We start from the raw sequence: 14,016 nt of genomic DNA on the forward strand, positions 1-14,016 counted from the left end.
ATACTATAGAATTCAAACGAACTACATGTTTGTTCAGGTTTGAGTTCGTAATCGTAGCAAAACACCAAATATAGGGCTATCTGAATATCAATATCAAAAGCACATGAAAAAAAAAAAAAATTGTATTAGTCATTTAATAACAAGCAAACACATGTTATACTGATTCAACAAATATACAAAACAAGCAAAAGGAAAGAAATTTAGGAAACTTAGGATTTCGAGAGCAAAACCCTAAACATGTTAACACAAAGAGTATCCATACATATTATTCCAAACAAAATCTATCACTTATACGATTTCAATACTATACCAAGCATATCAACAGATCACGTACGATTGTTAAAAAAATATATGTATGTGTGTATAAAAACATTAAGGAGATAACCTGTTAGACAACGAAAAAAGATGAAAAAAGAGGGTTTGATCGTATGCAAATTTAACAACCCTTACGTATCGTATATGCATACCTTATGTTGGCCTGGGCTTCTATTTTCGCCTTTTAGGGGGTTCACCGGCCCAAAAGAGAAATCTCCTATGAAAACCTAAGTTCAATCCACTTCGACATATACCAATTGGTAGTACAGACACTCATGAGCTTATATGTTGATCTGGTTTGCACCCAACAATTCTCCCCTCAAACCGAAGACCACATCACCAGGCCTCCTCTTCAACGATATTCCTCACAAGATCCATTCATCTTATATCGCCGGCCATTACCGGCAACTCTCAACCTGACCAAGGCCAAATCAGGGAGATCTTTTGATATAAGGCACACACAATGATCCATTATCGTTGTCTAACTGGGGTGATTAATCCACATAATTCTGGGCTAACCCGCTCTGATACCACTGAAAGGACCGGTTATAGCCCAACAAGCACCAAACATATAAGCCACGAGCTCCCAAATTACTCTAAACCAATTGGTAGTAGAGAGAGACACTCATGAGCTTATATGTTGATCTTGACATTTATCCCCAACCAATGTGAGATTGGGTTTGCACCCAACACATGATACATTAATCATTAATGAGTGGGATTATTAGTGCAAACAAACCAAAACAATAGTTTTTCCATATAAATACGATAGCTAAGTTATGTTATCAAGTCTTTGAAGGTATAAAATATGGCGACCATAAACTATCTTCATATACTTCTAAATACAAAACCCATCCAACTTCAAGTATTATAATAACACTCATGTTAATAAAGATTTATGTTAACAAATACAACCCCAAAATGTAATATGACATATAATTTCTACTATATACTTTTACACGAACGATGCAACCACCGTACACTTTTACACAAACACGAATTTACAACATATACGATGCAGAGTTAGCATCCAACAAAAAATCTTATAGCTGTTAAATATATATCCGCAGACGATAGCCACGTTTTCCAGTCGAGCGGTTTTCCTTTAGCACGATTTGAGATCCAATCAAAAGATTTTACTTGAATCTCGTTGAGCGCCATCAGAGCATTCCAACCTTTGTTTTTGAATACAACCATGTTTCTATTTTTCCATATAAAATACGCGCATGTCCATTCCACACCTTGCCATAACCTTTTTGCCCCAAGATGTCATTGATCGACAATTATTTCCACGAAGCAATTCATTGGGGCTAAGGTTAGAGAAGTTACCAAGATTCCACTATTTGAAGACACGAGACCAAATGTCGAAAGCATGCTTACAAAAGATTAATGAGTGCTCCATGGATTCTAATCCATCATCGCATATTGGACATCGAACACTATGTAAATCGATTCCCCTTTTGTCTAATTCCATCCTAACGGACAATCTTTTCTTTAGAGCAAGCCAAACAAACACTTCCAGTTTTTTAGGAACCAAATTGTTGCGAATCGTTTCCTGCTCAAAATTGTTCAAAGCGATTGTATTATCATCAATGATTGTTGAGAGCTTCTTTACCGTAAATTTCCTGTCCGATGTGAAGTTCCACTTCCAATGATCGGGCTTCATGCAGTTAAAATTAAAACCTGACAACAGCTGATTTAGTTCATCCAATCCATAAACAAATTTATAAGTCGGATGCCACTAAAATCTCGAACCATAACCAGATTAGTCGAACCCACTTCAACTAAAATCATTTGGATCATTCGGTTTTTCTATTTGAACCATTTAATGAACACCCTAACTTTGATAACTTTACAGGAAGTGAAATCTCAACGGTCCTTCATGTTTTGACTTGAATGATTAATCAATTTACAGTCTAGATATGATTTTCTATTTCTATGGTTTTAATTTGAAACTTGAACATTTTTCATAAGTGATTGTATCACTTGTGCCACAGTCAAAATTTTATTTGTAATAACTTTAAATTTTATCTGTAACCCCGTTAACATATGAAATACGGAGGACGGAGTAAGTATTATTTTTCGATAAAGATTATCCATTTTTTTTTTAATTCTTATTCTTATTATTATTAAAAATCTATTTTTTAAAGGATTATTGAGGCACTAGTTTGCAAAGTATGGTCAAATAGATTGCTTTTAAACTCTCGGTCAACTGAAGGCTTGTTCAAAAAAATTTCTCAACTTTTTCACACCTCTCTCTCTCTCTCTCTCTCTCTCTCTCTCTGAACAAGTTGCTTCCGACCAACCCTAATTCTCACGGCGCCGCCACCTCCTCCTCCGGCAACTCGCCGGAGTTGCGGTTTGGCTTCCTTTTCTTTTTATCGTGTTTAGCTTTGTTTTCCTTTCCCCTCCGGCACTCTTTTCTTCCCGATCGGACTTCTGAGGTGAGTTTCGTTTTTGTTCCGGCACTCTTTATAGCTAGTTATCGAGTGTAGCTGACGGATCTGTTCGCTCCTTGCTTCAGGTTAGTTTCTTGCTCCGACACTCTTTGTGTCTTGTTGCTTGGCCTCTTACGTTTTTCTGAAAAGGGTTTAGTGTGGAGTTTTGTTCCGATGTTTACAGGTAATTTTTTTTTTTTTAATTTTTATTAAGAAAAACGGTATTTTTAATTTAGCTGGGCGGATTTTTGGTTTTTGTTGTTATTGGGTTCTGCTGGATCCTCTGGCTAGATTCAGCCACCGCCATTGTTTGTTTAGTTTGTTTGTGTTTCAGTACAGGCGGGGAGGTATTTCGATGAAACTCACACTTTTATTTTCAAAGCTTTTAGTGAAGTTTTGATGATTTGTATGAGCTTAAGTTTGAGATTGAAAAGCAAGATGTTTTTTTTTTTTTTGGACAATTTGGCTAGTAATATACTGTATAATACTGTATACAGTACTAAATGTTCAATTTCTCAACTGATGTTTTTTGATTACAATGGTGATTCAATTTCTCACACTAATGTTTTTAACTCAATCTAAGGTTTGGTACGTTAGAGTTTAGTTAGATTTTGGACTTTCATTATATTTTGTAAATACTTGATCCATATTACTCCCTCCGTCCCCTAATACTTGTTTGTACTATAGGAAAATTACATAAATTGATTGATTTGTAAATGTCTTCATTTTCATTGGTATAACTTTCTTATCATAAATAAAATATTATATAACACATACAAAAATATTTAAGGTCAAAGTTAAAAGAAAAAAAGTAACAAATCAAAGTGGGACAATTATTTTGGGACGAAAAAAGTAACTTAATAACCTACAGGGTTTACATTCTTTCTACTCGTACTTGTAGTCTCAATAAGACTCTTAATAATTGAACATTCTCGCTCTCCAAAAAATACTGTGTCAAATATAACTACAAATTATGGTTGTAAACAAACAAGATTGATTCCAAACTATCATTTTTAGAAGCATGCCACTTAACGAGTTGAAATCGGCCAATTGTCGTATTTGCTTGGGCAAAGTTGGTCAAATTTTTGTTACGAATTAAAACTACGATTTTGGAGTATCTTAGAAAATCAACGCTTATGTGCATGTGTCTAGACAATTAAGTTGAAGATTATATCTTTTATGCTTATAGTTCTACACTATATTTAAGAATAGAAATAGTAATTTTGGAATTTATAATTTAAATTTAAAAGTGAGTCAAAATTTTGGAAATTATATTGATCCTTATTTTATTGCAGAATCAAGATGTGACATAAGCTATTCAAAATGTTGCTGCAGCATATGACTATATGATTGCAAAATAGTAGTTGAAGGTGTACTTGGTCATCAACTGAAGCAATTTGTGATTAACAGAAACAAAGTTGTTTAACTGTGTCAAATCCCGACACCAGAGTTGATGATGCTGAATTTGAGGAGAATGAAGTGTATGAAATTGATATAATGAGTAGCACGGGAGACGACAAGGTAATTACATAAAAACAATATTCTGGTAATGGCATATGTATTTGCATATAAATGTAAATTGCTATTGTTTTTGAATATTGATATGCTGATGATGGTTATGCAGCAAAGTTTATAAAAGAGCTGCCGACAAGATTTATCACTTAAAAAGGAAGGCATCTCGTGTTAAATATTGTTAAATCAGTAAAAAGTTCTCTGCCATGTTATTCTCTACTAGGTATGTTTATATATATATATATATATATATATATATATATATATATATATATATATATATATATATATATATATATATATAGGGGCAGGATCAATGGGGAAGTAACCAATCGGGGGAAGCAAATTTTTTTTTCTTTTTTTAGTTTTTTTGGAATTTTTTTTTCCGGCATCAAGATCACACGAAAATATGAACATTTAGAAAAGACACTTAGTGATGAATGTTATTATTTAGGCGGGAAAACGATCGACAAAAATAACATTCAAGATAATATTGTTCGTGAAGAATGTGAACGTTTTTTTTTCTTCATGTTTTGTGAAGTAAAATTTAGCCCGATTTAGAGTTTAGGGTTTAGGGTTTGGTGTTTTGGGTTTATTCCATAAACCCAAAACACCAAACCCTAAATCCTAAACTCTAAACCGTTCGTGTTAAAAACTCGATCTAAATCCTAAATCTAAACCCTAAATCTAAACCCTAAATTTCTAAACCCTATAAACCCTAATATCTAAATCTCAACATACGCTCGAAAAACACGATAATTGTTATATATTACTTCTTCGAGCGTTTTTCCGCCAAAATAAAATCATTTATCACAAAGTGTCTTTATTAAATGTTCATAATTTCATCCAATCTATAATGTTCGTGAACAAAGTTTTTTAAAAAAACGAAAAAAAAATTGCTTCCCCCGACTTCCCCCTTGATCCTACCATTATATATATATATATATATATATATATATATATATATATATATATATATATATTTATATATTATAATTGGTGGTAATTTTTGCAGAAATGTCTTAAACCATTAATTGCTATTTCAGAATATACTATAAGCTTACCCATTTGACCCTTAACTTTTTGACTCGCAAAATGCAAACATCTAGTTTGTCATCTCTAATTTTGTTGTATTCTCTTTCTTGGCTATAGAGCTTTGAAAAAGAAACTTGCTAGGCTAGGATTGGTTGAATTTGTGGATCATTAGCTTTTGCAGCCGTATCCCGTTCTTTGTGAAAAACTAGTAAGAGTAGTATTTTTGAGCTTTATGTGACATATTTGAGTATGTAAATGTGGGGATGGGTGTATTCGTTAGAGATGATTTTGTTGCACATATCAAATTCACGGTTCTCTTAATGCCAAATCTGACCGTGTCATGTCACATTCTCTGCAAGAGTTGCAGACAGCAAAACTGTTGATGACTGGAATTAAAATTTTGTTAGCTCGACCTATGAATAGCAAGAAGAAATGTGGTGGCAAGAAGAGATGGGCTTCGTCTGATCTATCTAAGCACTTTAAGTGCTCGATTCGGCAATGCTCGCCACGTGTTTGGGACCAAAGACGCAGTGGCACATGTGCATCTATTGATTTCGCCGACATGGTTACTATCCTATGGTAGGATTCGATAAATTAGTCCTATCACCCCAGCGTTTAATTGACGCTCATTGTAGAGAACACCTACGAGCATTAATGATCTTACGTGAACGTCCTTTCGGGTTACAGTCTTTGAGGACTAAAATCGAGATTGGTAAATGATACAAAAAAATGGGGATATTAGGATAGGAGTATGTTCGCATTAAAGATCTGATTATCAAATATGACCCGGTGAAATTAAGGACTTCATTTTAAACAATTTTTCAGAAGATGGAGATCGGTATCCGGTATTTGTGACCGTAAATATTGAATCCTTTGGTGATGGTGAAAATGACTGCTATGCTTGTGACGTCCCCTTCCGCCGTGAATCAGAATCCGATGATGATGTTGACAGTTCATAGATATTAAAGTGGAACCTAAACTTTTCTTGCTAGTTATGGGAAAAGATATGACATCGTTAAATGAATCCGAGCACCATTGTTTGGTGAGAACTCTTATGGAAAAAGTTAGGGTTAAAACGGTTTCACCAAGATACATGTTGAGATGCTGATATCGTTGCTCTACCGATTTTTTATGGTTTAAAACGTAAGTTGTTTCTATGAGCATAAAAAAGGAACAACTTGCGTTTTCAACCATTAATATCGGTACAGCACCTGATAGCAGTATTTTAAAATGTATTTTGGTGAAACCGTTTCTACCCCAACTTTTCCCACAGGATTTCTTCACCAAGCAATAGTGATCGAATTCGTTTAACGATGTCGTATCTATTCCCATAACTAGCAAGGCGTGTTAGGTTCTACTTTAGTATCTCTAGAACTATCATCAGACTCTGACTCTGATTCACGGTGTAAGGTGACGTCATAAGCATCGCGAGCTTTTTCACCATCACTAAAAGATTTAATATTTACGATCACAAATACCGGATATTGATCTCCATCTTTTGAAAAGTTATTTACAATGGGGTCCTTGATTTCACCCGGATCATAGATAATCAAATCTTCAATGTGAAACCTGCGCCCATCCTAAAATCCCAATTTTTTATATCACTTCTCAATCTAAATTTTAGATCACCAAATTCATTTATATTGATTTTCCATTTGCCTAAAAAAGTGGCCATCAACGTACACGTGTAGTCCTCAATGGACTTTAACCCGAAAGAACGTTCACGTAAGATCATGAATGTCGTAGGTGTTCTCTACACTGAACGTCAATTTAAAGGCTGGGGTGATAGGACTAATTTATCGAATCCTACCATCCTATATAGAATAGTAACCATGTAGGCGAAAGCAAAAGGTGCATATGCGCCACTGTGTCTTTGGTCTTAATAACGTGGCGAGTATTGTCGAATCGAGCACTTAAAAGTGCCACAACATTTCTTGCCACAACATTTCTTCTTGCTTTTCACAGGTAGCGCCAACCAAACTTTAATTTCAGGGTTATCTACAGTTTTTGTTGTCTACAACTCTTGTAGAGAAATGTGACATAACATAGTCAGATCCATTTGGCATTAAGAGAACCGTGAATTTGATATGTACAAAAAAATCACCTCTAACAAAAACAACCCATCCTCACATATAAATTATACATACTTAAAAATGTAACATAAACCTCAAAAATACTACTTTTATTAGTTTTTCATAAAGAACAGGATATGGCTACAAAAACTCGTGATTCAAACACTCAACTAAGCCTAACATGTATCTTTTTCAAAGCTAGCCTTGTAGCCAAGAAAGAAAACAAAATTAGAGATGACAAACTGGATGTTTGCATTTTACGAGACAAAAAGATAAGGGTCAAATGGATAAGCTTGTAGTGCATTCCGAAACAACAAATAATGGTTTAAGACATTCCGAAAAACGAGTATGAAAATGGGACGTCTGTTGCTGATTCTGTGCCATTAATAGCAGTTGCAATATTTTGTTTTGGGATACTATTTTCGCAAGGTCATAACTTCTTAATCTTAACTCCGTTTTTAACGAATAAACTATCTATAGAAAGGTGAAATAGTCTACCTTTATTTTGTTCATGGCCTAAGGGATTTTATCTGATTGTGTGGGACCTGAAAATATCTCAGAAGTTGTCAACCAGAACCAACCTGCTGAAAGTTTACAAAAAAAAATTGCCTAAAAAATAGGCGTTACATGTGATCTCCACCTGATTAAGACGTTAAGATCCGCATGGGCTAGCAAGCTGGTCCAGCAATTCGATCGTGGTTACTTCTCAGATGATAGCTTTGCTAAGGATCTCCTTATTGCTATGTTCTTCCTTAAGGGTTATCATTTTCAATCTTTTTGTGTTGTTCTCGGGTTTTGCTTGATAGCCACATCTATTTTGGACCACATCGGAAAATCTTCTATCATCTCGAAAGCAATTGTTCTTTATAGGAGATTTGAATCTCTCCTGTTTGCCTCAAACATGTTGTTTGTTGTTCAGATGATCCTTTATGCCTTGGAATTTCACCATTTTCCCCATATTTTTTCCTTTCATACGCCTTGAAAGCTCGAAGCCAACATCCATTAACTTGAATTGAGTTTAGTTTCTCGAGAAATGCATCAATTTGACTCAACTTCGTCATATCGAACAAACCCGGATGTCCTTCCATTTTGTAATCTCTTTCGTGGAATAAAAACATCACGAAAAGGTCCTATACTTCGTGAATAAAAGCCACAGGTCTCTTACTACCCACGATCCCGGTTGGTTGAAAAACAATGAACGAAGTAATATTGTTGTTGTCTCTTATTGAACTAGTCTTGTTGTAGGTTCCATTGTACATTTTCTGCTGATCAATCGAAGCTCCTCCGGTGCCATTACCATCTCTTCCTCTCTCTAGACATTCTCTCTTCCATCTCTCCGTATGATATGAATGCATGAATGACATGTGATACCGATAAGGCCATAATATAAATGCAGTTTTTATAAGCAATTGAATTTATATGATGCATGTAATAATTGCTTACTCTGTATATGTACTCTATATATGTATGAAGATATGAGATTTTGGCATAACTACAGTCCTAGAATAGACGTAAGGTCGATATTGGTATTATGGGAAGGGTGTAAATAGACTTTTCACGACCACGAAAGGAATGAACTGATTAGGTTAAATGCCTAACTTTTGCTCTTGAAATTTTTAAGTTATTTAAACTTCTTTTGGTTGTTTTGTTGAATCGGTATAACATGTGTTGTTTGCTTGATATTATTAAATGACTATTACAATTTATTTTTTATGTGCTTTTGACATTTGGATATCCTTATATCTAGTGTTTTGCTAAGATTACGAGATAATCATGAATGAAAACGAACCTGGACTCTAACATACATGTAGTTCATCTGAATTCTGAATTCTGTAGACGTGATTACAATATCTCAACGTTATAACACGTTTTATGTTTTATCATGGCAAACTTTTGATTAGTGCAGGCCACAACAATTTACAACATTACATGTGCGCTGTTAGTCTGTGGCAATAGAATATCAACAGTTGTAATGCCGACATAGATATTTGACATTTATACGTTTAGTTTTACCATCCATTGTTAGTTTATGGCTGCATAAAACATGTTTTTTTTGTTCATGGAATTGTTAGCATGATTGTTTTATTTTCCTACCTTCAACTTATATTGTATACTATTGAAAGGAGTATTCGGTAACTTCCTAATTAGCTCCATTTGATTAATGAATTGAATTAAATTTGTAGATATGAAAGACGATCCTAACAAGCTGAAGAGACCTTCTAGTGCTTCTTGATTTATCTGTATGTATGATAACAAAAATTATTATTATTATTATTATTGTTGGTATTTTATAGATAGATTATGTATTTTATTATTTATTGTTACTAATAATTGAGGTCTCCATTTACATAAAAGAGTTCAAGAAGGAATGTAAGAAAAAAAGCGAAATGTTTCGATTGTCTTCGCTAAACTCTTTTAGAGCACATGTCAGTTATTTGGTCAAGATCAAGAAAGCTGGAAGGAAAAAAATGGATGTCTCTGTCTTAAACGGTGTGTAATATCAACCTGACGTAATATGGCGTATATGGAGTTATAGTTTTTTGATACTTCTTTATTTTAAGGAAAAGCACCATATAATTCTAAAGCTGCAAAATTGATATATCGCTTAGAGGACTTTACATGTTCTATACAGGGTTATGCCCCGCTCATTTGGAATGAAGATACCGCTCTTATATGCTCATGTATCGCTAAGGTTGATATAGTTTCGATGTTATATTGAATGAAAGGAATACGTTAATTGATCATGTCACCACAGCCCCTTGTGGACACTCACAGTAAATCATATAATAATGAGAGATGTGAAATATTAATGAATCCTTACCTTCGGATTATAGATCATTCGAGAATACCCCTTCATTATTACCGACTACTAGGCTGTGAAGATTGCATACTGACCCGTTGATGTGTTATATAAGTTGGGTCGTCGGTGGTATAACATTGATGGTTTGATCGTAAAAAAAATCGGATGAAATAAAACAACTAATTGTTAACTTCTCAAAATAGGAAAATAAGTTTCCGGTGCTTGTGAGTGTTATTATGGAAAAATTTAGTGACGTAAAAGTAACTCGTGGAGCGGCTGATAATGTTCCGTTCCACGATGAATTGTTTAAAGATTGGAAGGTTGATGATTCGATGACGGAAGAAACTGATGACATTTGGAAGGTTAATGATTCGATCGAGGAAAAAATTAATGCATTGATAGTAGTTGGTGTCGACATTAGATCTTTGGATATATCGAAGCATTGATGTGTTGTAAGAAATAGTTGGTGAGAATCGTGGAACAAGGTGACTACAGCAGAATCTCATTCGAGATGTTGCAAGTTGTAGCTCTTCCAGAATTCAACCGGGGAAAGGTAATTACAAATTTCATTTTACTTTTTCCTAGTTGAATACTGGAAGAGCTGCAACTTGCAACATCTCGAATGAGATTATGTTGTAGTCATTCCTTGCCCCACGATTCCCTTCAACAGTTTCTTACATCACAGCAGTGTTTCGATACGTCCGAAGATCTAGTGTCGACACCAACTGCTAGCAAGGCATGAGTTTTTTCCTCACTCGGATCATCAACCTTCCAAATATCGTCAGTTTCTTACGCCATCAGTTTCTTCCTAATGTCATCAGTTTCTTTCGCCATAGGATCATCAACCTTCCAATCTTTATACAATTCATCGTGGAAGGAGATATTATCAGCCGTCGCACGAGCTACTTCTACGTCACTAAATTTTCCCATAGTAACACTCACAAGCATTTGAAACTTATTTCCGTATTTTGAGAAGTTGTTTACAATTAGTCGCTTTATTTCATACGAATTTTGTTTGACGACCAAATTATCAATTGTATACTTACGACGACCCGACTTATATGACAAATCAGCGAGTCCACATGCAATCTTTCTCAGGTCTAGTAGTCGTCATGGTGAAGGGGTAGTCCCGAATGGTCTGTAATTCGAAGTAAGGATTCATTAATATTTCACATCTCCCATTATTATATGATTTACTGTGAGTATCTACCAAAGGCTGTGGTGACAAGATCAATTCACGTATTCCTTTCATTCGATACAACATCATCACAATATCAGCCTTAACGATACACACACGTATTGGAGCGTTATCTTGATTCCAAATGGGCAGGCCATAACTCTGTATCGAACATCTAAAGTGTTCTAAGCGATATATACCAATTTTGCAGCTTTTGATTTATATGATGTTTTTCCCTGACATAAAAAGTATAAAAAAACTATAGCTCCATATACGCCATATTAGGTTAGATTGATATTACTTATTGCTTCTGATAGAGATATCCATTTCATTCTTCCAGCTTTCTTTATCTTGACCAAATAATGGACATGTGCTTTAAGGAGTTCGGGCAAGACAATCGAAACATTTAAATTTTGTTTTCTTACATGTCTTCCCGGACTCCTTTCTGTAAAAGTAGACCTCAATTTATCAGTGATAATAAACTACACAATCTATCTAACACCAAAAAGATAATATTAATAACAACTTTTGTGATCATACATACAGGAAAGTGTTACATGTGGCGGTTTACACAAATAGGTAATTGCGAGCTGATAATAAACTACACAATCTAACACCAAAAAGATAATATTAATAACAACTTTTGTGATCATACATATAGGAAAGTGTTACATGTGGCGGTTTACACAAATAGGTAATTGCGAGCTGCCACTAAAAGGTTGGAGCAAAAGGAGTGATCCAAGAGGTAATTAACACTTTTATGTTTCGGAAACATGTACATGCATACCCGGGGTGTTTAAATAACCTCAATCCATTTACAGCCATAGTTGGCAATCGTCCGTATAGAGGTTTGATAATGAAAAGATATGGGTACGACTACTATGTTTGCTCTCCATGTAATTTTTATTTAACATGGATATACTTATGTATTAACCTAGTGATCTCTTATAAGTTAGGAATTTGAGGGAGGTTGGCCGTTTACATATATCTTTTAATTTTTACTTGTCAGGATTTCCACTCTACGAATATATTTGGTGAATGTTTGTGGCGGGTATGCTCGAAGAAATTGGTAAGGCATAGGATGCGAGTAGAAATGATATCATCTTCTTGAGGTGATGACTGATGATTTTTAATAATATTTGATATCTAATTTTTATGTTTATGCTTATATATGTGATGATATGATAGAATCTAATTTAATGTTTTAAAATATTAACCGGTTGAGCAGCAACAATCACTTATAGATTGCTTGCTTACTCTTGTCTCTATTTTATCACCTTATATATTTTCTTTGGATCCAATTGTATTAGTTTATCATTATGGGTTTTACTTGGAACATATGAGTTGTTGCAAGGGTTTTACGACCCCATACTCTAGTGTATGCAGCCCATAAGTAATACACTTGGAACATATGGTTTTGTGTTAATAAACCTGTAAATATTTGAATTCAAACATCTTAGTGATAAAATTGCCCAAGTCTTTTCTAAGATCAATTATAACTTCCAATTTAAATCTCAGATGGGTCCAAGTGTCCTACACAATTTGCAATACATGTGTATTTCTAATCTATAATTGAAGAGAATTTTCTCTTTTTAGAGAATAGCTCAAGGTCAAGCCCCATAATAATAGTTAAAGTGTTGCTCAATTAGTGTTTTGTATTCGGCCAGAGAAGAGTTTTTCAGTTTATTGGATCTCTGGTTTGTCTATCATCTTGCTTCTGCTGATTTGCTTTCTGTTCTGCCCGCTGCTATATTTCAGTTTTTATGTATTTGATTAATTACTGATGTAGCTATTTGATTTGATTATTGCTGCTGTTGCTATTACTTGTTTATTTACTAGTACTGAGAAAACTCAATATCCTCCACTGCATCAATGCTCAGTTTCGGTATCTTCTTGAGAACGTTAAGAAATTAATATCACCACTTCTTGTATTCATACAATTAAGAATTTTTTATTACTGGATATATGTATATGTATGCCTTTAACTAACATTAGACTACTCAAGTTTGTATTTTCACTTCTAATGTTGTTTGTTTACTACTACGGTTTTCATCAAATGAAAAACATTTCTTATGGATGAAAATATCAAGTTTTTAAAGATTGATTAAATTAGTGATAAAGTGCTTCAGCAAATGACCAAATCTATAGCTTCCCCTGCATATGACAACGACCAAATAAAGACGACTTATAAAAATTTACTTTTTTCAATGTCATAATTTTTTAAACAGCACACTCATTTACAAATAATTCACAAGGAGAATTGAACTACAACTTCAAGAATCGTGAGTTACTTCGTTACCACTAGACAACACTTTAATGGGAAAAAAGAAAGGGAAATTGATGAAAATACACTTTTTTTAAGGCTTCAAATAAAATGCATTTTTTTTTACCATTCGGTAGACGGGATTTCTGTCTACCACCTTTATCTGTCGTCTACTATTATTTTTACAAGGTAGTCGACAGTTTTTTCGTCGACTACTTAATAAATGTGGTCTACCACGTAGTAGACGAAGTTATAAGGCAGTAGACGTAACACTGGTCTACTACGTAGTAGACGAAGTTATAAGGCAGGGTTACGTCTACTGCCTTATAGTTTCGTCTACTGTCGTCTACTATTATTTTTACAAGGTAGTCGACAGTTTTTTCGTCTACTACTTATAAATGTGG

At 34.2% G+C, this 14,016-nt stretch overlaps 1 protein-coding gene and 1 long non-coding RNA gene across 4 annotated transcripts; one reads left to right on the plus strand and one right to left on the minus strand.

The window, feature by feature from the left end:
- Positions 1-33: 33 nt before the first annotated feature.
- On the minus strand, positions 34-1,981 carry LOC139902698 (uncharacterized). The gene is made up of 2 exons (XM_071885302.1): positions 1,696-1,981; positions 34-80 (listed from the first exon to the last, which is right to left on the minus strand). Exons 1-2 carry the CDS (start codon positions 1,979-1,981, stop codon positions 34-36), a joined length of 333 nt encoding a protein of 110 aa, XP_071741403.1.
- A 675-nt stretch (positions 1,982-2,656) lies between these two features.
- LOC139903014 (uncharacterized) lies at positions 2,657-13,290 on the plus strand. Of its 3 annotated transcripts, none has more exons than XR_011777870.1 (8): positions 2,657-2,839; positions 4,049-4,274; positions 4,378-4,488; positions 9,556-9,612; positions 11,896-11,928; positions 12,011-12,094; positions 12,171-12,245; positions 12,359-13,290. It is a non-coding gene; the product is annotated as an uncharacterized lncRNA (long non-coding RNA). The 3 variants fall into 3 exon arrangements; XR_011777869.1 differs by having other exon boundaries at positions 2,838-2,937; positions 12,359-13,289; XR_011777871.1 differs by lacking the exon at positions 2,657-2,839 and adding an exon at positions 3,100-3,186.
- Positions 13,291-14,016: the final 726 nt, after the last annotated feature.

Source organism: Rutidosis leptorrhynchoides, chromosome 3 (assembly GCF_046630445.1).
Source record: "Rutidosis leptorrhynchoides isolate AG116_Rl617_1_P2 chromosome 3, CSIRO_AGI_Rlap_v1, whole genome shotgun sequence".
Lineage (NCBI taxonomy): Eukaryota > Viridiplantae > Streptophyta > Magnoliopsida > Asterales > Asteraceae > Rutidosis > Rutidosis leptorrhynchoides.